A 27,752-nucleotide genomic window follows, 5' to 3' on the forward strand; every position below is an offset into this window, starting at 1 on the left:
TCACTAAAACCGAATTCTCTCGCTGCAGCTGGTGAGTTAGCAATATTACATACAATGTTATATGTATAAATGATTTGGAGGAAAATGTAACTGATTTGATTAGTAAGCTTGCAGACGTCACAAAGGTTGGTGAATTTGCGGATAGCAATGAGGACTATCAGAGGATACAGCAGGATATAGATCAGTTGGAGACTTGGGTGGAGAGATGGCAGATGGAGTTCAATCCGGACAAATGTGAGGTAATGCTTTTTGGAAGGTCTAATACAGATAGGAAATATACAGTAAATGGCAGAACCCTTAAGAGTATTGATAGGCAAAGTACACAGGTCACTGAAAGTGGCAATGCAGGTGGAGAAGGTAGTCAAGAAGGCATACGGCATGCTTGTCTTCATTGGCCGGGGCATTGAGTTTAAAAATTGGCAAGTCATGTTGCAGCTTTATAGAACCTTAGTTAGGCTGCACTTGGAATATAGTGTTCAATTCTGGTCGCCACACTACCAGAAAGATGTGGATGCTTTGGAGAGGGTACAGAAAAGATTTACCAGGATGTTGCCTGGCTATGAGGAGAGGTTGGAGCATTAGCTATGAGGAGAGGTTGGAGAAACTTGGTTTGTTCTCATTGGAACGACAGAGGTTGAAGAGCGACCTGATAGAAGTCCACAAGATTATGAGGGACATGGACAGCGTGGATAGTCAGAAGCTTTTTCCCAGAGTGGAAGAGTCAATTACTAGGGGGCATTGGTTTAAGGTGTGAGGGGCAAGGTTTAAAGGAGATGTACAAGGCAAGTTTTTTACACAGAGGGTGGTGGGTGCCTGGAACTTGCTGCCGGGGGAGGTAGTGGAAGCAGGTATGATAGTGAGTTTTAAGGGGCGCCTGGACAAATACATGAATAGGATGGGAATAGAGGGATATCATCCCCGGAAGGGTAGGCGTTTTTAGTTCAGTCGGGCAGCATGATCGGTGCAGGATTGGAGGGCCAAAGAGCTTGTTCCTGTGCTGTAATTTTCTTTGTTCTTTGTTACGACTTTTGGCTTGAAAACAGCTCTGTATTCATTTGTTCTGCTGGAAGGAAGATCCATTCCTGTTGGTCCCTCACCGTGCTGTGTGTGCTCTTCTCCTTGTGGGTGTGTGTAAGGTCCATTCATTCGTTTGAATAGATGAGGGGACAGCACTTGGTACGAGGTTTAAAATAGTTTTCTTTTATTGATCGAAAATTAAATTAACATTTCAAAAGTGAAAAGAAAAAGCAAGGCTTGGAAATTGGCTTCTAAGGAAGATTCACCTGATGAAGGAACAGCGCTCCGAAAGCTCATGACACCAAATAAACCTGTTGGACTTTAATCTGGTGTTGTGAGACTTCTTACTGTGCCCACCCCAGTCCAATGCCTGCATCTCCACATCATGTACACACTGAACTGAGCTTAAACAGGATCTTGAAAACAAACTGAACACATAGTTCCAAACTATATTTCCATTCTTACCTCGTTATTGGAAATGTTTTTCGCCATCTGTCTCTGTCTAGAGAAACAGGCCTTGTAGCTGTTGTTGTTTGCCTGCTGTGTACCCTTTAGGAATGCAGTCAATTCTTAGGTAACCCAGCATGCCTTCTGAGTTTTAAAATGTAGCCAAGTTAGCAGTGTTAGTTAACCCTTACAGTCTAGCATTTAAAGTTAATTGCATAGGCAGAAATATCTTAAAATGAAGTCTTTGCATAGATGAAACCTTTGCATAATCTGAAGTAAACAGGGCTAAGCATACATAGGATCTCTCAGTGTGTTTTAAATCCCCATGTATTTTCTTTGCAACACAGCCTGTATTGCCTGCTTGAGCCAAAGCGCTGACTTACAGAATAAAGGAGGTAGAATGTGTATCATGTATTTCTGAATTAAAACCTGAGTCTGATGACAAATTCAAATATAGCACTTGATTGATTGATTGATTTATTATTTTCACATGTGTTGGGATACAGTGAAAAGTATTGTTTCTTGCGTGCTATACAGACAAAACAGGGAGAAGGAAAGGAGAGGTTGCAGAATATAGTGTTGCAGTTATAGATAGGATGAAGAGAAAGATCAACTTAATGTGTGACAGGATGATTCAAATGTCTGATGGTAGCAGGAAAGAAACTGTTCTTGAGTTGGTTGACACTTGATCTCAGACTTTTGTATTGTTTTCCCGACGAAAGAAGGTGGAAGAGAGTATGTCCAGAGTGCATGGGGTTCTTGATTATGCTCCCAAAAGAGAAAATGCTGGAAAATCTCAGCAGGAATGGCAGCATCTGAAAGGAGAGAAAAGAGCTGACGTTTCGAGTCCAGATGACCCTTTGTCAGAGCCTTGATTATGCTGGCTGCTTTTCCGAGGTAGCAGGAAGTGTTGACGGAGTCCTGAGAGGCTGGTTTGTGCGATGGACTGGGCTTCGTTCATGATCCTTTGTAGTTTCTTACAGTCTTGGACAGAGCAGGAGCTATACCAAGCTGAGATTCAACCAGAAAGGATGCTTCACAGTCTATATGGCATGTCTGTTCAAAAACATGATTTTTGCCTACAAAGGGAGCCCAATATGCCATGTCGACTTATACATGGTGATGTATGGTATGTCAGTAGGGCATTGAGAGTTCCGCACCAATGCAAGTCTGGGTATAGCTCTTTGAAGCCACCTATAGGCAGCAGATAGAATCACAAAGTTCAAATCAGTCTTGCACTGAGCATGATTTTTGCTACAACTAAAAGCAGAACAATCCATCTTTCTATCATTAATTTCTAACTGGCACTAACTTGTCATTTTAAAAAGATTTTTCAACAGCACATCTGTGGATGAGTAGTGGGGACCCAGATTAAAAACCCTGCCCTTGGTGACATTGGAATTCACAAGCTCCTACTTCACAGGTTCTTGCCAAGATTTCTAGACTAAATGCCTAGTTGTGTTTCCCATTACGGACTGTAAGAAGATAAATTGGCACGATGATTTATCCCCTCGTTCTGTAACGTGTCAATCCTGTTGGGGATATTAAGCAGAGAGAGTGGCGCTATCTTGGCTAAAAGGTAGTGGCCGGAATTCTCCGGCCGTTCACGCCGGCGGGATTCTCTGGTCCCGCCAGTAGCGCGCCCCGGCCCGCGGGTTTCCCACTGGTGTGGGGTGATGTCAATGGGAATTCCCATTGACAGCGGTGGGACCAGAAAATCTCACCGCTAGCAAGCAACGCGCTACCTCCTGCCAGCGGGAACACACGCGGCTGGGAGGCTGGAGAATCTCGGCAAAATAAGCTGAGATGTCCCAGCCCACTGGAGAAAGGCTGGGACGTGCGAGTGTTGGCAATCTGCAGGGCGAAGGTATCAGGAAGGGAGCAGAATGTCTTCCCACAGCAATGGCATAATGACATCAGCAGGCACCTTAGTGGCACAGGCTGCCACCCACCTGGCAGATAATTGAGCCATTTAGTCGCCCAATTCATTTCCCACTCTGGCAGGCATTTTGCCCATGTAGGCTTCCCTCTACTTGTGGATGCTACCATGTAAACCCTGGTGGTCTCGCAGTGGTTTACTGGTGTAGCTCTCCATGATGTGGGCTTTGTGTCCCAAAGAGGGACCACCAGCGGCAAAGGCCACCCCCATGCCCAGAGCAGCACTGCCGGTACAAACACTGCCATTCCTGATCACCAGAGCCTGCCTGCCTGATACCAGCAACCCCCCATTCCCCCCCCCCACCCCCCAAAAAAAGCTAACTTGTCTTCAAGGGCACCTCAGGATTGAGGCACCATCTCCGTCATGATGCAGCCTCAGCCTTGGCCAGCACTAGCCATGATGCTGCCGGCCCTGTGATTGGGCTGGCAGCTCTGAGGAGCAGGCCACCAGGCAGCCCTGGCAGCAGCCTGTTAAATGGCCCTCAAAGCGCTTCCCCCCAGGGACCCATTGGAGCAATGCTTTTATTTCCAGCAGTGACCATCTTTGACCAAATTCGGCTTGGAGATAGGATCACAGCAGATGTAGCAAAACAAAGACACATAGAAGAAAATGGGACCTATATAGACACAGAAAGATCCATCCCAGGTCGCTATGCACACTGTTGTATTCTCTATTTTCATTCCCGTACGTTTTTACACTATACCTCATCTTTGGTTTTGGATTTGCAATGCTTTCATGATCCTTTCTCATACCAACTCCAATCCCAGAGTTTCTTTGGGTTAATAGGTGCGATATTTTCTGAATATTATCATCTTCCCCCCACATGTCATGTCACAACATAAGAAGCAAATACGCAAAGCTGAATGAATGTGGTCAGAAGTTCGACCTCCCTCCTCAGGAGGATTTGAAGTCACGGGGCTGGGGGGGAGAGGGAGGGTGGGGTGTGTAAAATTGCATGGACGGGATTCCCTGTGTAATTCCATGCTCCCAACCTAGATGTAATTTCACGGTAGAGCAGACAGATGGGAACCCCGCCCATCGCCCGATTAAAGTCCTTAAGTGGCCATTGGGCTTTTGCCGGCCCGGTCTCAATTTTTAGGCTGGCGGGTACTGGTTGGATCAAGGTGAGGAATAGTAAAAGTGAACTTTTTTGATTTTGGGTGGGAGGTGGGGTGAGGGGGGAGGGGGGGGCGGGAGCGGGGTGTGCCTCAATCTGAAGGCCGACAGATTTGGGGTGCCCTCCTCTCAGGGACCTGGGAACACCAGCCCTCCCTCACTCAATCCAACCCCCCCCCCCTCTGCCCCCACCAGCCTACTCCTCGACAGCAAGATCGCCCCCTCCCAAATTCTCAGGGCATTCCCTGCCCTCCCACCCCCCAGGACTCTTGGCACTGACCTACCTGGGCACCTTTGTTGTTTGGAGACAATACACATCTTTTTAGCCTGTCTTGATGCTCTCTCCACTCACGTTGTTTGTATCTTAAAGACTTGATTAGCTGTAAGTATTCGCATTCCAACCATTATTCATGTAAATTGAGTCTGTGTCTTTATATGCCCTGTTTGTGAACAGAATTCCCACTCACCTGAAGAAGGGGCTTGGAGCTCCGAAAGCTTGTGTGGCTTTTGCTACCAGATAAACCTGTTGGACTTTAACCTGGTGTTGTTAAACTTCTTACTACCTGGGCAGTCCAGGGACTTAGGCTTAGGCATGGCACTGCAGTGCCTCTTCCGGCCACTGCAGCGCTGTGCCTGGAGGGTCTGGAGAGCTGTCGGTCAATCTGATTCCGTCCAAAGGCAGACGGAAGTCCCACCTGCTGCCAGTCAATGTTCAATTGGGCATGCAATGGCCATGGGCCTGTGATTCTCAGGATGGCAGGTGCCTAGCACTCGGCATCCTGAAAACTCAGGCCTCTGAGCCATCTATGGACATGTAATTATTCCCCACCCCCTCCTCCGTTAATGACTGTGGACTTAAAAAATGCACAGAAAATCCAGTAGCAATTGTGCGGAGATGGGAGAAGCAGAGAATAATTTAAGCAATTCAGATTCAGCGACATAATTATTGTGAATTAATGATGTTAGCAAACTGATGTGAACAAGCTGAGAGAGATTGAACATTGTGAACAGTGGTTTCAAGCTATTTGTGCTTTATATGAAAAGATTGTTTCCAAATGAACCATTGCTCAGTTACTAGACTGAGAACCTATTACTGCTTTAGAGAGCACAAGGTAATCATTGGCGTTGATGAACTCAAGTCACCTCAACATTTGTGTTGCTTGGCATTTAATGAATTCTTTGTTGAGCTGTGAATCATATTTGTCGTACAGACCACATCAAGCAGAACGGCAGCAAGCCTAAAATTAATTGTACTCTTTGTGTTCTGAAAATAGCATTTTTAAGAATGGAGATTTCGCCCTTAAAGGCTGTTGTCAAGGCAATGCTTTGGCCTCTGAGCGAAGCATTTTTCAATGCCTTGCTGCTCCACCTGATAGTGGTGGCAGAATCCGTATGAGCATAGAAATTCGACCTTGCAGAGCTTTGTAGGTGGAAGCGGGAACAGCAGTGCCTGTTCCTAGGGCTGTAAAGCGAGGGAGCAGGCCAGAAGCCCACGTTCGCCACAGCCATATTGGTAAGGGTGGCACAGTGGTTAGCACTGCTGCCTCACAGCGCCAGGGATTCGGGTTCAATTCCTGCCTCGGGTCACTGTCTGTGCGGAGTTTGCACATTCTCCCCGTGTCGGCATGGGTTTCCTCCGGTTTCCTCCCACAGTCCAAAGATGTGCAGATGAGATTGATTGGCCATATTAAATTGCCCCCGAGTGTCAGGGAGACCAGCAGGGTAAATATGTGTGGTGGACTTCAGTTGTGCCTTTGTCCTACATGGACCACTGTTGTGTGTTTGTTATGCCTGGACACATTCCCTGCCGGTTCGGTTCCTCCCCTCGTCACCTAGTATAAAGGTGGCTGTCTCCTCCCCCTTGCTCAGGCCTTGTTGGGATGTGCTCCTGATTCTGTTATGAATAAAAGCCTACAGTTGTATTGGCACACAAGTAGTCTTTTGCCTAATTGATAGTGCATCAATATGTGAAGTTACGAGGATAGGGCCTGGGTGGGATTGTGGTCGGTGCAGACTTGATGGGTCGAATGGCCTCCTTCTGCACTGTGGGGATTCTATGGTAAGGACCGATAAATGTGTGCGCAGTGCCCGTGCCGGAAACAGATGGTTTGCCCTTTGCGTGGGTGCAGATAAACAGTCTAATCCTTGTATGAGGCTCCATTGTAAAATTGGTTAGCTCACAATGAACAGTTACGTTGTTAAATTAAGCATATTTTAGTACGGAGCCAGCTGCTCCCCATGCCGCCACCTTCTGATCACCTCAATTTCCTCTTTCCTCCCTCCCTCACCTCACTTTCCATCCTACATCCCTCATGGGATTGAAGGTCTGGGTGCCATATTTAAAGGGCAATCAGACAGCCTCCCTCCATTCGTCACTTTGCCTGCCTCCCAGCATCCACTCTACCCTTCCTCCCCTACTCACCCCGCCTCCCATCCCCCTCCGCCTCCCATCCCCTTCCGCCTCCCATCCACCATCCACCCCTCCTCCAGCCTTCGCATAGCTTGTGCTGCCTGAACCCATAGAACCATAGAATCCCTGCAGTGCAGAAAGAGGTCATTCAGCGCATTGAGTCTCCACAGAATCTCCAAAAGAACATTCCACTCAGGCCCTCCCCTCCAACCTATCCCCAAAACCCCACACATTTACCATGACTAATCCACCTAACGTACAAATCTTGGGACATGAAGGTGCAATTTAAACAATGCTCATGGTTGCTGTAGGACTCAGGATGCAGGTGAGTGACGGTGAGAGGGAGATTCTGAGGAAAGGTGGGGTCAGCAGCAAATGGCTCTCAGCATCCCCCCTTCCGCCATCGTTTAGGATGCCAGGTCCCTCGATCAGGCACTGAGTGCCGTTGAACAAGTGAGTGCCCTCTGGAAGCCCACAGGCAACCTGACAGGGGTTTTGTTTTTGATCTTCCTGGATGGTTTATACCCTTCCCTGGGACTCTTTTCCCTGGTGCGTAGGAGGCTTAGGGGTAATCTTATAGAGGTCTATAAAATAATGAGGGGCATAAATCAGCTAGATAGTCAACACCTTTTCCCAAAGGTAGGGGAGTCTAAAACTCGAGGGCATAGGTTTAAGGTGAGAGTGGAGAGATACAAAAAGGTCCAGAGGGGCATTTTTTCACACAGAGGATGGCGAGTGCCTGGAGCAAGCTGCCAGAGGTAGTAGTAGAGGCGGGTACAATTTTGTCTTTTAAAAAGCATTTAGACAGTTCCGTGGGTAAGATGGGTATAGAGGGATTTGGGCCAAACGTGGGCAATTGGAACTAGCTTAGTGGTTTTAAAAAAGGGCAGCATGGACAAGTTGGGCTGAAGGGCCTGTTTCCATGCTGTAAACCTCCATGACTATGACTCCCGCCATCGTGTGAATACCATCAGTGGCAAGATAGTGCCCATTTAAGGACCTCAATTGGCCTCAGGATGACGAGGTCATCCATGAGCATTCCCAGTCCATGCCTAATCAAGGCAGAGGCGGAAAGGCGCTGCAGTCCCAACCCGCCACCCATCACCCTCCTGCCTGATAATGTGCCCCCACCCCACCAGCCTCACCAAACACACCATGGGAGTAGGGCATTAAATTTCATGAATATTAACATCCACCAAGAGGGCGAGAGGGGTGCCACAGTTTAATAGATCGCCCAAAAGACAACACCTTCGACACTGCAGCAATCCCTCAATGGCACACTGAAGTGCCCATCGAGATTGCATGGATAAACTCCTGGTGTGGTGATTGAACCCTTAACTTCTGAATTCAGAAAGAAGGCAGTTACCATTTGAGCCAAAGCTGGCACCCAAATGCAGTGATCACTACCTGGAATGGGGTGGGGGGAAGAAGGTGCGATTTTCCAGCCCCGCCTGCTGCTGGGATTGTCCAGTCCTGCTGAAAGTCAATGGACGGGCCACCGAATCTCCCATGGCGGGTCCCATCACGACGGGGCTGGAAGATCCCACCAGTGTCTCACTAACCCCTCTGAATTTGAATTTCCTGTGCGCTTTGGAAGGTCAGGAAATAATCCCATTTGTTGGTACCCTGTTTATCAAGAAAACCTTCCACTGCCCCCACCCGCTCTCCCAAACACCAGCAAGCTGGAGGGACTCTGGGAAGAAGCGAGCATTTGCCATACCGAGGTGAGAATTCTTTCCCCGGAAGCTTGCTGTTTCTAAATTTCAACAATTCCAATGTCTGCCCTTTAAGCTCCCGCAGAACTTTAACTCTTGTCAGAGAACATGAATTCCCAACCATTAAAGGGCAAACTTTGAATTGCAGATGTTTTCTTTGCCTGAAGCTCACTTGAATTATTAAAATTAACTTGGATCATTAAACTTGGTGCAAGATCAGTACAGCATGAGCCGAGCAGGTATAATTTGGGCATTTTCTTCGGCAGTTGCACACCTGATCAGAAAAGTTAGGCCTTTCTGTCATCATGAAGCAGTGCACCAGCGAGTAATACTTTATTTGCCTCCACATTTTCAAGTTTAAAGTTTATTTATTAGTGTCACAAATAGGCTTACATTAACACTGCAAGAAGTTATTGTGATGACCCCCTAGTCGCCACACTCCAGTGCCTGTTCGGGAACACTGAGGGAGAATTTAGCATGGCCAATGCACCTAACCAGCATGCCTTTCGGACTGTGGGAGGAAACGGGAGCACCCGGAGGAAACCCACGCAGACACGGGGAGAACGTGCAGACTCCGCACAGACAGTGACCCAAGCCGGGAATCGAACCTGGGTCCCTGGCGTTATGAGGCAGCAGTGCTAACCATTGTGCCACCCAGTTTCCCAGTAGGAACGTTTACTGAGAAGTGCCTCAGTCCTCCATTTTTGATGCTGTGGTGAAATCAAGTAATTAGTCTTAAATACTTGTTCAGGAATCTGTTTGAGATCTCCTTCAGCCAAATCAGTCCCACAGTCTTATGGCACCCCATTGGACTTGCTTCTAATGCAACCAAATGAGGAGATCAAAGCTGTGCATTGTACACCAGGTACAGCCTCGCCAATGCCCAGTACAGTTGTCGCAAGACTTCATTACCTTTATAGCCATTCCCATTTGCAAAAAAGGCCAACAATTCATTTGCCTTAATTATTGGCTGAACAAGCATGGTAATGATTCATGTGCAAGGATACCCAGATCCCTCTGCACTGCAGCATTCTGCAGTCTGTCTCATAGAGTCATAGAGGTTTACAGCATGGAAACAGGCCCTTAGGCCCAACTTGTCCATGCCGCGTTTTTTTTAAAAACCCCTAAACTAATCCCAATTGCCCGCATTTGGCCCATATCCCTCTATACCCATCGTACCCATGTAACTATCTAAATGCTTTTTAAAAGATAAAATTGTACCCGCCTCTACTACTATCTCTGGCAGCTTGTTCCAGACACTCACCACCCTCTGTGTGAAAAAATTGCCCCTCTGGACACTTTTGTATATCTCCCCTCTCACCTTAAACCTATGCCCTCTAGTTTTAGACTCCCCTACCTTTGGGAAAAGATATTGACTATCTACCTTGTCTATGCCCCTCATTATTTTATAGACCTCTATCATGTCACCCCTCAGCCTCCTACGCTCCAGAGAAAAACGTCCCAGTCTATCCAGCCTCTCCTTATAACTCAATCCATCAAGTCCCGGTAGCATCCCAGTAAATCTTTTCTGCACTCTTTCTAGTTTAATAACATCCTTTCTATAATAGGGTGACCAGCATTGCACACAGTATTCCAAGTGTGGCCTTACCAATGTCTTGTACAACTTCAACACGACGTCCCAACTCCTGTATTCAATGTTCTGATCGATGAAACCAAGCATGCCGAATGCCTTCATCACCACTCGGTCCACCTGTGACTCCACTTTCAAGGAGCTATGAACATATACCCCTAGATCTCTTTGTTCTGTAACTCTCCCCAATGCCCTATCATTAACTGAGTAAGTCCTACCCTGGTTCAATCTATCAAAATGCATTACCTTGCATTTGTCTAAATTAAACTCCATCTGCCATTCGTCAGCCCACTGGCCCAATTGATCAAGATCCCGTTGCAATTGGAGATAACTTTCTTCACTGTCCACTATGCCACCAATCTTGGTGTCATCTGCAGACTTACTAACCATGCCCCCTATATTCTCATCCAAATCATTAATATAAATGACAAATAACAGTGGGCCCAGCACTGATCCCTGAGGCACACCGCTGGTCACAGGCCTCCAGTTTCAAAAACAACTCTCTACAATCCTCTGGCTTCTGTCAAGAAGCCGACTTTGTATCCATTTAGATACTTCACCCTGAATCCCGTGAGATTTAACTTTATGCAACAACCTACCATGCGCTACCTTGTCAAAGGCCTTGCTAAAGTCTCCATTTAAATAATATTCTGTTTTTCTATTCTTCCTGCCAAAGTAGACAACCTCACATTTTCCCACATTATACTCCATCTTACAGTGTTTTGCCCACTCACCTACCTCCCTATATTCCATTGCAGACTCTTTGGGTGGGATTTTCCAGCCGTGCTTGCCCCAAGAGCGGAATATCCCACCCCAGGTCAGCGGACCTTTGCAGGGTCCGTGTCCCGGCTGCTATGATTCCTGTGGCAGACGGAATGGGAAAATTCTGCCCTTTGTGTCCTCCTCACATCTTATTTTCCACCCTACCATTGTATCAAGAGCAATTTGGGTACAGTGCAGTCAGTTCCTTCATCCAAGTCGTTAATATAGACTGTAAATAGTTGAGGCCTCAGGTTGGCTCTGAAGAATTTTCTGTTAATGTTCCTGGATGGTCTTGACCTACTTGACAGATTGGCCACTTCCTTGGTTGAACAAGGCAAGGTCTGCTGGCCAGACATCACACCACTTTGAAAATGAGGTTCTGTGATTCCAATGATTGTACATGTTCGGATGTCAGTTGCTTCAATGAGCCTTGCTTGACAACATTTGCATTAATTTTACTTGATTCATCGCCACTCCTGCATTCCCTCAACATCCTTCACATTATTCAGCCTTTCCAAAATGGACACCTGTAGACCTGCAAAAAGAGGAACTGTTCTTAAAGAATTAAAATGGTTGCCATTTCTGATAAGTCTCCTCTGTAGTTTTGTTTATTTGACCATGGGATGTGGGCATCGCTGGCTGTGCCAGCATTTATTACCCATCCCTGAGAACATTTAAGAGTCAACTACATTGCTGTGACTCTGGAGTCACATGTAGGCCAGACCAGGTAAGGATGGCAGATTTCCTTCCCTAAAGGGAACCAGATGGATTTTTACAACAATGGACAATGATTTCCTGGTCATCATTAGAATTTTAATTCCAGATTTTATTGAGTTTAAATTTCACCATCTATTGTGGTGGGATTCGAGCCCGGGTTCCCAGAGCACACACTGGGTCTCTAGATAAGGCCGGCAAGCTGGCATAGCCATTAGCACTGCTGCCTCACAGCGCCAGGGACCTGGGTTCGATTCCCGGCTTGGGTCACTGTCTGTGCGGAGTCTGCACGTTCTCCCCGTGTCTGCATGGGTTTTCTCCGAGTGCTCCAGTTTCCTCCCGCAGTTCAAAAGGACGTGCTGGTGAGGTACATTGGCCATGCTAAATCTTCCCTCAGTGTACCTGAACAGGCGCCGGAATGTGGCGACTGGGGGATTTTCACAGTAACTTCATTGCAGTGTTAACGTAAGCCTATTTGTGACACTGATAAATAAACTTTAAAAACTTTTAGATTACCGGTCCAGTGAAAATACCACTAGGCCACCGCCTCCCGTCTCTGTATGTGAATACCTCGTTTAAAATCGATAACTCCTCCTATGACAGTGTGAGCAATTTAAATTCCTTAATTAATTTCAGAAAAATGAAACATGTTAATGATGTCCACCCAAAACAACTGGAAGTGGATTATGTCAGGATTATGCTGCTGGCCTGTTCTACATGAGGTCAGTGTAGGTGTACAAACTAAATTGGCATCCTCTCATACTGTGAACTGTGAAGCCACATTGTATAATTCTTAACAAGAAGCAGAATCCTTGCAGTATAATATTGTATTCAGATGCTCATTTAACTGATGATCTTTTTGTAGAGCAAGGTAGAAATATTTCTCCAAACATTACTTTTGCCCGTGAATTGGGTAGTAATAAAAATGATACTGTTGGCGTCAAATTATGATGCAAAAGCAAAAAACAAAAGATTCCGTACATTTGTAACTCAAATTATTCTTTCGGAGGAAGGTGCATTTTGACTTTCGCTTTTCCTACATTAATCTGCACTAATGTTCTTTGTGCAAGCAATGTAAAATCAGATTAAGTTTAAGGATTGAGGATCGTCATAACAGAAATGCTTGAAAGGTTAGAAATTACTCCTATTACTTTACCCTGGGATTCATGCTAATAGGCAAGCTTTCTTTCCAGGGAACGCAATCAGGCCAATAGCCTTACGTGCAGTATCGTCCATCGGACAGGCCATCCCAGGATTTCCAGTTCTGGCTGCTGGAGGGATCGATTCAGCTGAAGCAGGACTGCAATTTCTGAACTGTGGTGCCTCTCTATTGCAGGTACATTTGATCTAACCATTGGAGTCATACCGTCTTCTTTCAGTATGGTTACTGCTGCGCTCCTGAGAGGTATATGAGGTGCATTGTCATGCTTTAGAATCTTGGTATTAAGTCACTGGAGCAGTTGCTGCAGACACAGCCATCGTAAGGGAGTCAGTTTTGAGGTACTGCAAGTGGAAGGGTATCAGGAGAGACTGCCGGCAGTCGTTTGCTGTTAATAGACAGTTTGCCCGATATAATTGCAGCCAACACCAGTGGCATCATTTTTCCGTTATGGGTTTTCTTTGATTTTTTTTGAGGGGCAGCACGGTGGCACAGTGGTTGGCACTGCTGTCTCACAGCGCCAGGGACCAGGTTCGATTCCCGGCTTGGGTCACTGTCTGTGCAGAGTCTGTGGCCAGAATGTTACCGCCTCGCCTGCCACAGGAATCGGACCGGGTGAGGGACGGCCCATGGAAAGGTCCGTTGACCTCAGGTAGGTATTTTACGATTTCAGGATGAGCGTGGCCGTAAAATCCTGCCCTGCACGTTCTCCCCGTGTCTGCGTGGGTTTCCTCCGGGTGCTCCGGTTTCCTCCCACAGTCCAAAAGACGCGCTGGTTAGGTGCATTGGCCATGCTAAATTCTCCCTCAGTGTACCCGAACAGACGCCGGAGGGGATTTTCACAGTAACTTCATTGAAGTGTTAATGTAAGCTGACTTGTGACACTAATGAAATAAAATAAAATTTAAATTAAATTTAAAAAATTGACCTTTCTATGCTAAATCAGTTTGTGTAACTCGGCTAATTGTGCACAGGTTTGTGAAGTCAAAGAGGGAAGGTAGGATCTGGGGGACAGTGATTGTTTTTGGAATGGCGATATCGAAGGTCAAGGTCAGGGAATTGTGCAAACTCCAGTCGTGGCAGAGGTGGAGAGCCACATTTACCATCACATTCTCAGTCACAGAGTGGTCAACATGTTGAATGAACGATGGATAAAATGTAGCAACAACTTACATTTATATGGCACCTTTAACATAATGACATTTCCCAAGATGCTTCACAGGATTATTACAAAACAAAGTATGGTGCCAAGCCACACAATAGGTTAGTTGGACAGAAGCTCGGTCAAAGAATGTCTTAAAGGAGGAAGAAAGTGAGGTAGAGAGGTGGAGTGGTGCAGGAAGTCGGGAGCTAGGGAATGGAATTTGGAGCAGGGGCAAAAAATGGCTTCAGTCTTCCAATATTTAATTGAAGGAAACTTCTACTTATCAAGTACTGGATGTTGGATAAATAGTCTGATAATAAATAGTCAAAGATTGATTTACAAATTGGAAAAAATCACAGATGGTGGAATTTTACCGATATGTCCGCCCAAGGTTCGTACGATCCCGCGCGAGCCAATGGAGAATACCGTTCTCCGAGCCTCGCCCACCCTCGGAATCAGGACGGGTATGCCAGTAAAATTCTGCCCAGAGACCACATTTTACACAGCAAGGGACGGAACAATGGCACCAGTGGTTAGCACGCTGCCTCACAGTGCCAGGGACCCGGGTTTAATTCCAGCCTTCGGTCACTGTCTGTCTAGAATTTGCACATTCTCCCTGGGTCTGCATGAGTTTCCTCCTGGTGCTCCGTTTTCCTCCCACAGTCCAGAGATATGCGGTTAGATTGATTGGCCATGCTAAATTGCCCCTTAGTGTCAGGGGTATGATACGTGGGGTTATGGGGATAGGACGTGGTGGAATTGTGGTCAGTGCAGACTCGATGGGCCAAATGGCCTCATAGAGTCACAGAGATTTACAGCATGGAAACAGGCCCTTCGGCCCAACCTGTCCATGCCGCCCTTTCTTTTAATACCCCTAACCTAGTCCCAGTTGCCCGCATTTGGCCCATATCTCACTATACCCATCTTACCCATGTAACTGTCTAAATGCTTTTTAAAAGACAAAATTGCACCCACCTCTACTGCTACCTCTGGCAGCTCATTCCAGACACTCACCACCCTCTGTGTGAAAAAATTGCCCCTCTGGACCCTTTTGTATCTCTCTCTCCACTCACCTTAAACCTATGCCCTCTAGTTTTAGACTCCCCTACCTTTGGGAAAAGATATTGACTATCGAGCTGATCTGTGCCCCTCATTGTTTTATAGACCTCTATAAGATCACCCCTCAGCCTCCTACGCTCCAGAGAAAAAAGTCCCAGTCTATCCAGCCTCTCCTTATAACTCAAATCATCAAGTCCCGGTAGCATCCTAGTAAGTCTTTCCTGTACTCTTTCTAGTTTAATAATATCCTTTCTATAATAGGGTGACCAGAACTGTACATAGTTCCTTCTACACTGTTGGGATTCTATAAAGTTGTCATGATCTGCAGTGTATGGTCTGAGAATGGGAGAAGCAGATCCAATAGTAATTTGCAAAATGGAATTGGATAAATACTTGAATAGTGCAAAAAATGACAGGGCTGTGAGGAAGGAGCAGTCAGTGGAGTGACATCAATTCAATATCTCCACCAAAGGGCCAACACAGTTGAGCTGGGCTGAATAGCCCCCTTCTTCACTGCTGTATTATTTTATAATTCTGACCAATTGAATGCTTTGATAGGGAAAGGGCTTTTAGAAACAATCTGGGTGGATGAATATGAGTTTAATGGCCTTCCACACCCATATGTTTATTGTCAGTTGATGACTAAATTTATGACGTCGAAATTCAAAACATTACTTTTCCTTATTTTGGAACAACTCTGTTCCTTTATATTTTGGACCTTTCTAGTCTCAAATTGCTTAAAGTGCCTGGCAAAACATTTGCAGGACCAATTATTCGGAAGCTTTGACGAGGCATAGTGGATTGAATGAATGTTTGTGGGTCCCACTCCTGACGTTGGGAAGAATTGCGCGGTGAGGACCTACACGTGGCCCGTCAGGAATCAGAGGGCCACTTGTGAGGAGGTGGCCTAGTAAGTGGCAGTCTCCAAGAGTCCCCACCAATTACAGGCAGTGGATGGGCTGCCAAAGCTGGAGAGCCAATAAGAGGCCCTCCAGCATTCACACATTGGCAGTTCCACAGATAAAGATGGGTAAAAGAGAGGTAAAAGATAACAGAAATGCCCTTGTTTCGAGCTGGAGAGTTTCTCAAAATGTGGATTGCAGAAAGAGCTTCCAGGACATGGTTTTGGAGGGAGAGCGCCTCCACAGGACAGCTTGCGGCCTCAGCTTTGGCCATTTATGTCAACTGTGAGGGGAGTGGGGGGTTAGTTTAAAATGATACTGGAACACCAAACCCCCACCACCCCTCTCCTCCCATTGCTGAATGGTGGTGGCCCCATGCATCAGCCAGGCTTCAGCCACCACGGGGAATTTCCAGTCAACCTTAGAACATTGGCCTATTCAGCTCTTCAGTTGCCTTATTAAGCTACCCCTTACCAGGCTCTCCAAAAATGACCCTGCAGAAAGACCATGCTGGCAAACCACTGTGCCAACCAGTGGTGAGAAATTGCTGCCTAGTCAACCTCCAGTCCTACCTCCACAGCAGTTTGAAAGTTCGCCCCATAATTACTGGGTAAAGTACATTGTGGTAGGGTTATTCTTACCAATACAGAAGCTAAGGTGACAGTGACAAAGGGATTACGTTTTATAAAATACGGCTTTGGCCTCAACTGAACTATTGTGACCAGATCGAGGCACCACACTTTAGGAATAATGTGAAGGCTTTGGAGAAGGTGGCAGAAACCATTCAGAGAACGGTTACACGGAGGAGGAGCATCAGTTAGTTGGATAGATTGGAGAAGCAGGGGCTGTTCTCCTCGGTAAAGAGTGGATTGAGGCTGAGATTTGATAGAGGTGTCCAAATTCATGAGGAGTTTGTACAGAGCAGTTAGGGAGAAACTATTCCCATTGGTGGAAGGATTGCAAACCAGGGAGCACAGATTTAAGGTGATTGACAAAAGAACATAGGAACTAGGAGCAGAAGTAGGCAAATTTAGCCCTTCGAGCCTGCTCTGCCATGCAATCAGATCATGGCTGATCTCTTCCTGGTCTCAAATCCACCTCCCTACCTGTTTCCTGTATCCCCTTGTCCCTTTTTTAAATTAGAAATATATCTATCTCCTTCTTGAAACCATTCAGTGATTCAGACTCCACTGCGCTCTGGGGCAGCGAGTTCCACATATTCACCACCCTCTGTGAGAAATAGTTCCTCCTCATCTCAGTTTTAAACCTACCATCTCTCAATTTATAGAGAAGCAATGGTGATGTGAGGAAAATATTTTTTAAGCAGTGAGTGATGAGGATCTGGGGAAAAGGTGGGGGACTGGCACTAGGTGAATTGCTCTTTCAGAGACCCAGCAGCGATACCATGGGCTGAATGGCCTCCTTCGATGCTGTCACCATTCATTGATGTTACTTGATGCATATTTGGACTTTATTTAACTTGTTTTACTGGGACACGGTTGACAGTTTTGAACCCTGGCTCTTTGCCAATGGCCCAAAGGTAGATTTCAGTGAGAAGGCTAAGTGGCAATTACTGCTGCTCAACAATCTTTCTTGCTGTTTTCCTCGCAAGCATTTTAAAAAATATTTCTGCTTATAATTGATATTGCTACTTGTTCGGAACTCTTGCAGGCTGGTACTTCGGATGCTTTGAGGAGGAGGGGAGCATCGCAGAAGCGCACGGCTATTATTGCTTAACGTGAGAAACTGAAAGTGCTTTGTTATTCAGGCAGCAAGGAATAGCAGAGCCACTCTCTGATTTGATTTGATTTGACTTATTCTTGTCACATGTATTAGTATACAGTGAAAAATATTAGGTGCATTCGGTGGTTAGGTGCATTGACCCGAACAGGCGCTGGAGCATGGCGATTAGGGGAATTTCACAGTAACTTTATTGCAGTGTTAATGTAAGCCTTACTTGTGATTAATAAATAAACATTAAAAGTATTGTTTGTTGCGCGCTGTTCGTAGAGAAGGAAAGGAGAGAGTGCAGAATGTAGTATTACCATCATAGCTATGGTGCAGAGAAAGACCAACTTAGGTAGGTCCATTTAAACATTTGATGGCAGCAGGGAACATACAAACTACTCACAGACAGTCACCCAAGGCTGGAATTGAACCCGAGTCCCTGACGCTGTGGAGTAGCAGCACTAACCACTGTGCCACAGTGCCGCCCTTAATAGTTTTGTAGTTGCCATTAAACTAGCTTTTTAAAAACGTGACCTCAGATTTTTGTATCTTTTTCCTGATGAAAGAAGGTGGAAGAGAGTAGTCCGGGGTGCATGCGGTCCTTAATTATGCTGGCTGCTTTTCCGAGGCAGCGGAAAGTGTAGACAGAGTCAACGGATGGGAGGCTGGTTTGCGTGATTGACTGGGCTACATTCGCGACCCTTTGTAGCTTCTTGCGGTCTTGGGCAAAGCAGGAGCCATACCAAGCTGTGATTCAACCAGAAAGAATGCTTTCTATGGTACATCTGTAAAAGTTGGTGAGTGTCATGGGGGACATGCCAAATTTCCTTAGTCTTCTGAAAAAGTGGAGGGTAAGTAAAGGGTAAGTAGAGGGAAGGGAAGTTTGGGGGTAAACTAGTCCTCCAATAATTTTTGTTGGTGTGCCACGTTTTACAATGAGCTTCTCATTATTTTTGAATGGGTCAGTGGAAGCCTTGTAAAAATAATGAGTCACATTATTTTAGCTTTCTTCATGCAGCAGTTCTCGGGAGCCAGTTCTGATTTGGCTATGGAGGATGCATTACAAAGGTCAAGTCTACTTTTAAACGTGCACAACAATATAGAAGGAAGTTAAACAGTCAATCAGGTTTAGACACTGTCAACATTGTGGTCAGGATCAATGGGGTACTTGAGATCCATTCAATTGTTTAGAGAAATAAAAGAAACACAAGTGGCTGAAGGATGATAGAAGTCTATTGAGCTGGCAGTTGAATTTTGTACGAGGAAATGATGTTGAAATTGTTGCAGATCAAAGGCTTCAAGAGCAGTGGAGAAGATTCCAGTGATTTCAGCTTGCTGGGAAGTCACAGCAACTTCAAATCAAAGCTGTGTGTACACATTGGGACTGAGTGCAAGCTGTTCAGAATGGAACTTCCTGCTGCCCCAGGTGAAATTGACATCTCCACCCTGTCAGAGGACTTCAAAGTGGTCTGCTCACACCTGCCGTTTCCGACAGGGTAAAAGGGGAATCTGTGCCACAGAATTGAGAGCTGCAATGATTTAAAATCCTGGCAGGTGACCGGGGATGCGGGGGTTGGGAGTGGGGTGCATGGGGGTTAAATTGACCAGGCCACTTCAGAAGTTGCACAGCTGACAGGCAGGAACGCAAACATTTCTGCCTGAAATCATCATGCCAGGGAAGATCTTCAAAGTTAATGCCATTAAAGATAAACAGAGCTGACTACAGAATCTAATAAAACTGTAAAATACAGTGTCACAGCTAATAATTTAAGAATACCCCTCAATATTCAAAGTAAAGTTTCACCTGAATTCCTGAGTAGGGGCGAACGGTGGCACAGTGGTTAGCACTGATGCCTCACAGCGCCAGGGACCCCTGTTCGACTCGCGGCTTGGGTCGCTGTCTGTGTGGAGTTTGCACATTCTCTCCATGTCTCCGTGGGTTTCTCCCAGGTGCTCCGGTTTCCTCCCACAGTCTAAAGATGTGTGGGTTAGATTGATTACCCATGCTAAATTGACCCTGGTGTCAGGGGATTTGTCAGGTGAATATGTGGGGTTAAAGGAATAGGGCCTGGGTGGGTTTGTGGTTGGTGCAGATTTGATGGACCGAATGGCCTCCTTCTGCACTGTAGGGACTGTATGAATCAGTTGTTCAGCTTTTGAATACAAAAACTGTGTGCTTTGCAATATCCAACTCCCCAACATCTGGAGAAACATTGAAGAGTTCGATCGGTACCATTCTACAATATTTCTGATGTTCTGAAAGAAAACTGGAACAGTCCCACCCTTCAAAACCAGATTTTACCATTCTTTAGCAACAATTGGTGTTGTTTCTTTGATTAACTCTGCCCCTTCATGTGTCCTTATTATTCTCTATTATTTAATTGTGAACATGGTTTCATTATTTAATTGTGAATATAGTTTTATCATTTATACTGTGAGCCAGACATATGGTTACAGCACTCTACAATATGCCCCTAATATCTTTCCCGTTTACCTCCAATTGTTTCTATTTCTGAAGAAGAGAGTTTAACCTCGTTATAGAAGAATAGATTTTTAAAGTCTGTTTCTTAATTTGCTAAGGTAAGAACCAGAGAATGTCTTTTGAGCAGATCAAGGGAGACATTACCATCATAGAAGCTTTTAAAGTTCCCAAGCTTTTTCCTCTCTTTGCTTAGTGTGAAGAGAACTTGGAAAAAGTTTTAAAAGTTTTATATTAGTGTCACAAGTCGACTTACATTAACACTGCAATGAAGTTACTGTGAAAATCCCCTAGTCGCCACACTCCGGCACCTGTTCAGGTACACTGAGGGAGAATTTAGCATGGCCAATGCACCTAACCAGCACGTCTTTCAGACAACTGTTACTTTATGCGTGGCACAGACAAAGTCTGTTTAACATCTGTTGAAACTAAAGCTGTCAGCAAGTGCTGTCCATGTAGATGCTTTAAGGTTTCTTGGTTAAAAATGGCAGTACATGAATATGTATTCACTTACTCCATTCTAAAGTATAATATTCTTCTTCTAATCCCATACGTTATGCTATTACTTCAATCATGTCGATTTTTTTTAGCCCCTGCTTTTAACTCTAACTTCAACTTTTCTGTTAAAGCTATGAGCATATCCTTGATTAATTGTCAGAAATCACTTAGGGATAAACCTTCCCTCTCCAGAAAAGTCATAGCAATTGACAAAGCCATCATGCTTTCCAATAAGTATGTAAAACTCACTGTGAGATTTTGTTAGCCTTAGGCGGAGCAAGTACTAGCACCTGTTTCCATTAGTGGATTTAAATCGTGCAAAGATCCCCCAATTCTGTTACGATCTCAGTACAGACCAGTTACGTTTTTTAAAACGAGATGAAATTCAAAATCCTGCTTATTTACTAAATGAATGAACAGTAATGTGTTTACACAGAATTTAGGGGAAGCTGGTAACCTAGTGGTAATATCACTGGATGAGTAATCCAGAGTCCTGGGCTAATGTTCTGGGGACATGTGTTCAAATCCCATCGAGGCAGCTGGTGGAATTTAAATTCAATCAATAAAATTGGATTTTTTTTAAAAAGCTAGTCTAATGGCAACTACAAAACTATTAAGGGCGGCACTGTGGCACAGTGGTTAGTGCTGCTACTCCACAGCGTCAGGGACTCGGGTTCAATTCCAGCCTTGGGTGACTGTCTGTGAGTAGTTTGTATGTTCCCCCTGTTTCTGCGTGGGTTTCCTCCAGGTGCTCCCGTTTCCTCCCACAGTCTAATGATGTCCAAATTGGGTTGATTGGCCATGCTAAATTGCCTTAGTGTCCACAGGTGTGTAGGTTAGGGGGATTAGTGGGGTAGATACATGGGTTACGGGGATAGTGCCTGAGTAAGATGCTCTTATGGAGAACTGATGCATTCTTGATGGGCCAAACGGCCTCCTTCTGCACTGTAAGATTCTATGATTCTAACTTGAGGATTGCTAAAAAAAAGAGACAAGCTATCACAGCTATTCACCTTGCACTCATCAGGACAGCTCACAAGATAAAACAAGATAAAAGTAAGGAGGAAAAAAGTTATCGTGTATTAGAACAGAGTGTTGGTTGGCTGGCATGTGGGCTCCGATTAGCATTGCCATGGAGAGTGCAGCAGAGAATACTTAACTGCCAAGCTTTTGTTCAAATCCAAACCAGGCAGGTTAACACTGATTGGTCAAGGCATTGTTGCTGAGGGGAATGAATGAGGAAGCGTTTGTCCCAAAACTTTTATTTAGTTGAAAACGATACAGTGCCAGGACCTGCATGTGAATATAAATGGCTGCTAGCATGCAGGAGAGAGCCTATCAGCAAGCCTGATTGATAATCTTAAATTGGTTTCAATGTAATTCTTAGCACAATCAGGATTGTTCAAGTGTTGTCCAATCATAGAACCATATTTAATTTTGGACACAAAACTTTGAGTGTTGCATGCACGGACTGGGTGGGTACGGTCAGTACTTTGCGATAATCTGAAGGACTGTGTTTTTTTATACAATCCACCAGATTATCAGTCAGCGTCATCCTGTGGCTTATTCATGCAAAGCTAGAAGCCGGATATATTCACACAAAGCTCTCTGTCCTTTGCAGAAAAAAGGAGCATGTCAACACTTTGCACCTATTCCAATGAAACAAAAAGCTTGGGGAACAGCCATTCCCAGGTTCATTCCCCAATAGAATAAATCTAGAAGATTCCTTGGCTTAAAACAGATTTATTTTACTATATAAGAGTCAACAAAGCAAACGCCGATTACTACCTATCCTATCCTCGTAAATCCAGAATTAAGGAACTAAACATGAATTTAACAGGCAAACTCTGGTTGAATATAAACTAAAAATTGCACGTTAATGGTAGATACAACTAAGATCTTACAAATTGGTTCAGTGGTCCACTCATATTATCACAGTGAATCATAAAATCTTTCAAACGTAGGCATCATCATGATGAATGTCAGCTCTTTTTAGGTCAGGAGCTAATCTATTCCCCAGACTATAGCAGTGCACAAACACCTTGAGTCCTATGGGCATAACCTTCACCACAAACAGCACTCATCTGCAGAATCTGCTGGACTCGGCCTGGCTGGTGTAGATCTTCTTACTGGTGTAGAGCCACCATTGTTATTCTTAAGTAACATAAACAGCTGCAGCAACTTATTCTCGTTGCTTATTCTCAGCTTTTGGATTTTAACTTCTTTTTCAGTCTTCTTCTGCTTGTCTGTTCTGCTCCAGTGAACTCAGCAACTGCTGCTGCTGCTTGGACTGCTCTGTGACCTTTTATATCTTTCAGCAAGGTTTAGATTTGATTTCCAAACCTCAGCTTGCTCCTAATTTTCTTAGAGACTGGGAAGTTCAGTTTCCGTTTTGTGTTCACTGTCTGTGCTTTCTCTTTTGGTTTCACAAGAACACAAGAAATAGGAGCAGGAATAGACCATTGAGCCTACCCTGCCATTTGATTATTATTTAACTATTAATCTGAACACCTTCCAAGCATTCCAGTTTAATGAGACAAACAAGAACAGGAGTTGACTCTTTATTAATCCAACAATTTCTTTATTTAATTTTCTTTATTTAACACTTCTCATACCAACTCTAACTTAAACAGTTGCAATTCATTAACTCTTTTTCTGAACTCTTAACTGAATCTCAACTCTCCACTGAACTTTAACTCTGAACTGAACATCAACTTTACTGAACTTTAACTCTTAACTGAACATTAACTTCAACTATTTAACTGAAAATGGACACAACCAGCTTTAGGGAAGAATTGACCATATTCTTTCCAATGTTGAACCTACTTACAGCATCTTCTCTGAGGAAAATTCCTTCAGGGCACTCTTCTTACGATGGTTAATCTCTGTAGTGTTGTCGCTGGCAAACAAAGGACTGCAACATCTTTTATCTACAAATTGTCCACTTGCTTCCAGAAGATTCTCCGTCGTCCAGCCAATTGTGTAACCAGAAACTCATCACATGGCTCAAACATCAATGAAATTAATTGTGAATGATGCCATTATTCTTACTTCGACACACGACATGTTCCACATGTTATGGCAATAGTATTCGAGGCCACTATGTCGACTCAAACGTAAACAACTTCCCTTATTTAGTTAGATCACAGTTTCCAGACCAGACCTCTGACTCAGTAACTTTACGACCTGCATCTGGTTTTAATTATAAGTTGACCAAAACTGCCAGCATGCTTAATTCTCAGCCAGAATAGCCATTTTAGAGCCACCATTGTGATTATTGTTCTTAAATCATTGTAGCCATTTTTTCTCCATCTACACAATACAATCTTGGCTGAGATTGGGCTTCAACTTCACTTTCCTACCTGCCCACCATATCCCTTGATTCCCTGGGATTCCAATTCTTAAATGTTTTCAATGATGGAGCATCCGCAACCCACTGGGGTGGAGAATTCCAAGAGGCTCACAACGTTTTGAGATAAGAAACTTCTCCTCCTGTCAGTCCTAAATGAATGCGCCCATATCCTGAGGATATGCTCCAGTGTTTCAGATATCCCGACCAATCTCTCAGCATCTATCCCAACTAACCCCTTCAGAATTTTGTAGGTTACAACAAGATTACCTCTCATTCTTCTAAATTCCAGAAAATAGAAGCCCAATTTATTCAGTCTCTCATTGAGGGACAACTCCCTCATCCCAGAAACCAATTTAGTGAACCTTCGCTGAAAGGCCTCCCATGTAATTATATCCTTTCTTAAATGTGGAGACCAAAACTGCACACAGCATTCCAGATGTGGTATCACCAAAACTGCTGTACAACTGTCGCAAGAACTTTTTCAGTTCAGTTTCTGTTCTGAAGTAAAAAGTAACGTCGCTATAGTCCCAAATGACCATAAGATGCTCTCCTCTCTGAGGGGGGGAGCTGACTGATGGTGATTTAACCTGAAAATCACCACACCTCAGGTGAGGGGCAAGGTTGAGAAGGCGGGGTCTTCATGAATAACCTCAGGTGGTACGGGAATTGAACCCATGCTGTTGGAGTCCCTCTGCGTCACTAACCTGTCATCCAGCCAACTGAGCTAACTGAAGTAGAGTCTGCATCAAAAGCATAAAAGTTAAATTTAAAAATATATATATTTTAAGTTTATTTATTAGTGTCACAAGTCGGCTTACGTTAACACTGCAATGAAGTTACTGTGAAAATCCCCTAGTCACCACTCTCTGGCGCCTGTTCGGGTACACTGAGGGAGAATTTACCATGGCCAATGCACCGAACCAGCATGTCTTTCAGACTGTGGGAGGAAACCAGAACACATGGAGGAAACCCACGCAGATATGGGGAGAACGTGCAGATTCCGCACAGGCAGTGACCCAAGCCAGGAATCGAACCCGGATCCATGGCGCCGTGAGGCAGCAGTGCTAGCCACCGTGCCACCCATATCCCCTCACAGTAGGTTTTACTGACCAACTTGCTACCTGTGATCCGATTGTTCCTGATCCCAGCTGTTTTAAGATTGGACGTGTGAGTTCGGTTCAGATTTTTAACATTTTAACTTCTCACCAATCCAAATCCTACCCGTTATTAAGGGTTGAAACGTATCCTGTTATTCTTGTGACTGAGTAACACCCAGTTCCATCGCAAGATCAGCAAGTTGCTCTTTGCATTGATGTTCAAGTTTTTATCGCTGTAAAATCCTTTGAGATTCAGGCATACAAAGCAAGCAAATGCCTTAAAAGGAGTTCCAATCAGTGTGGTGACACAGTTGTAGAGCAGATGAAAGGGACTGATGTTACAATTGCCTGAAAACTACTGAGGAATTCTCGGTTTGATTTATTCTGGTATTCAGTTACATTAGTACTAAATCTGTTGTGTAGGAAGTCCACCTTTGATGTTCGTGTGGCAAAATGGTTTGAAGCGCTGACAGACAATCCAGCTGAGCTCATAACAGACTGCTTAACCAGTTTATTAGACTAAAATAAGACGATGTCCCAATTAGCAAATCAGCTTGAAAAGAGAGAAAATCCGCAATAATGAGTTGTATAACAAAAACTGGGACATTATAAGAGGATTTTCACTTGAATGACCAGCTTGTAATTATCGGGCACCCCTTACATTTCTAATTAACAAAATAGCTATTGAGACCTTACTGCCATTTTTTTTAAAAATTCTATATATTAAACCCAATTTAGACAGAAAATATTTATTGCTTAGAAATTCAGATCTAAAATATTTATCCATCTTGTGGATGGGACAAGTTGAACATTAAACAAAGTTGGCTGTGTAGCTGATAGCGAAGAGGATAGATGTCAACTCAAGAATGATATCAATGGTCTGGTTGAGTGTGCAGAGAAGCAGCAAATGGAATTCAATCCAGAAAAGGTTTATTTATTAGTGTCACAAGTACGCTTACATTAACACTGCAGTGAAGTTACTTGGAAAATCCCCTTACTTGCCACACTCCATCACCTGTTCGGGTACACTGAGGGAGAACTTCAGAACAGAAACTGAACTGAAAAAGTTCTTGCTACAGTTGTACAGCAGTTTTGGTGATACCACATCTGGAATGCTGTGTGCAGTTTTGGTCTCCACTTAGGTGCACAGCCAATGCACCTAACCAGCACGTCTTTTGGACAGTGGGAAGAAACCGGAGCACCCGGAGGAAACCCATGCAGACACAGGGAGAACGTACAGACTCTGCACAGACAGTGACCCAAGCCGGGAACTGAACCCGGGTCCCTGGTGCTGTGAGGCAGCAGTGCTAAGCACTGTGCCACCGTGCCACCCGAAAGTGTGAGATAATGCATTTGATGAAAGCAAACAAAGCAAGGGAATATTCAATAAATGGGAAGATATGAAGAGAGCTCGAGGGAGTGAGAGCCCTTGGAGTGCATGTCCCCCAGTCCTTGAAGATGGCTGGACAAAGTGATCAAGAAAGTATCTGGAATGCTTTCCTTTATTGGGCAAGGGATTGAATACAAAAGCAGGGATGTAATGATGGATCTGTATAAAACACTGGTTAGGCCACAGCTGGAATTTTGTGTACAGTTCTGGTTACCACATTATAGGAAGAACATAATTGTTCTGGAGAGAGTGCAAAGGAGGTTTGCTAGAATGTTGCCAGGGCTTGGAAATTGCAGTGATGAGGAGAGGTTGGATAGGCTAGGGTTTTCTCCTTAGAACAGAGGAAGCTAAGGGGTGACTTAATTGAGCTGTACAAAATTATGAGAAGCCTAGATGGGATAGACAGGAAAGACTTGTTTCCCCTGGCTGAGGGCTCAATTGTGGAGATGCCGGCGTTGGACTGGGGTAAACACAGTAAGAAGTTTAACAACACCAGGTTAAAGTCCAACAGGTTTATTTGGTAGCAAAAGTCACAATTGTAGTCTTTTGCTACCAAATAAACCTGTTGGACTTTAACCTGATGTTGTTAAACTTCTTACTGAGGGCTCAATTACCAGGGGGCATAGATTTAAGGTAATAGGCAGAAGGATTAGAGGGGACATGAGGAAAGATTTTTTTCACCCAGAGGTTGATGGACATCTGGAATTCACTATCTAAGTTGGTTATGAGGCTGAAATGTTCAATTCAACTAAATGGTGCATGGATGTGTGTATGAGGTGCAGTAACTTGCAAGGCTATGAACCAGGTGTTGGAAAGTGAGATTTAAATGAGTGGCTTGTTTCCTTTTTTTCTTCTTTGGCTGGCATAGACATGATGGGCTGAATGGCTTCTTTCTGCACCATAATTCTTCTATAGTTCGATGGTTAAACCATTGCTGTGACTATCTAGCTTCTAGTTCATATATTTTAGAATATGGTATTTATTTTTAGGATTAAGTATTAAATGCAGATAAATGGGGGCATCTGGTTAAGAAATTGGTAGACATCTCAACTGAATACAATTCAACCAGTCTTATAGTTAATTACAGCTAAGCACTAACTTCTGTTTGTTATACCAAGTCAGAAGGTAGAAGCAGAAAACAGAAACAATGAGTGACCCACCTCTGTGTTTCTAATGGAGAATTTATTCAATAAAATATTTTAGTTTATATACGTAGTTCCCAGATCAAAAAAG

The 27,752-nt window shown here is 44.5% G+C and overlaps 1 protein-coding gene across 1 annotated transcript in view; it reads left to right on the plus strand.

The window, feature by feature from the left end:
* The window catches only part of LOC144497479 (dihydropyrimidine dehydrogenase [NADP(+)]-like), a 760,900-nt gene that overhangs the window by 621,759 nt on the left and 111,389 nt on the right, over window positions 1-27,752 (plus strand). Inside the window, exon 19 of the mRNA XM_078218814.1 lies at window positions 12,905-13,047. Within this exon, the coding sequence (XP_078074940.1) occupies window positions 12,905-13,047 (143 nt within the window). The remainder of the gene's footprint in view (window positions 1-12,904; window positions 13,048-27,752) is intronic.

The sequence above is a fragment of the Mustelus asterias genome, chromosome 8 (assembly GCF_964213995.1).
Source record: "Mustelus asterias chromosome 8, sMusAst1.hap1.1, whole genome shotgun sequence".
Lineage (NCBI taxonomy): Eukaryota > Metazoa > Chordata > Chondrichthyes > Carcharhiniformes > Triakidae > Mustelus > Mustelus asterias.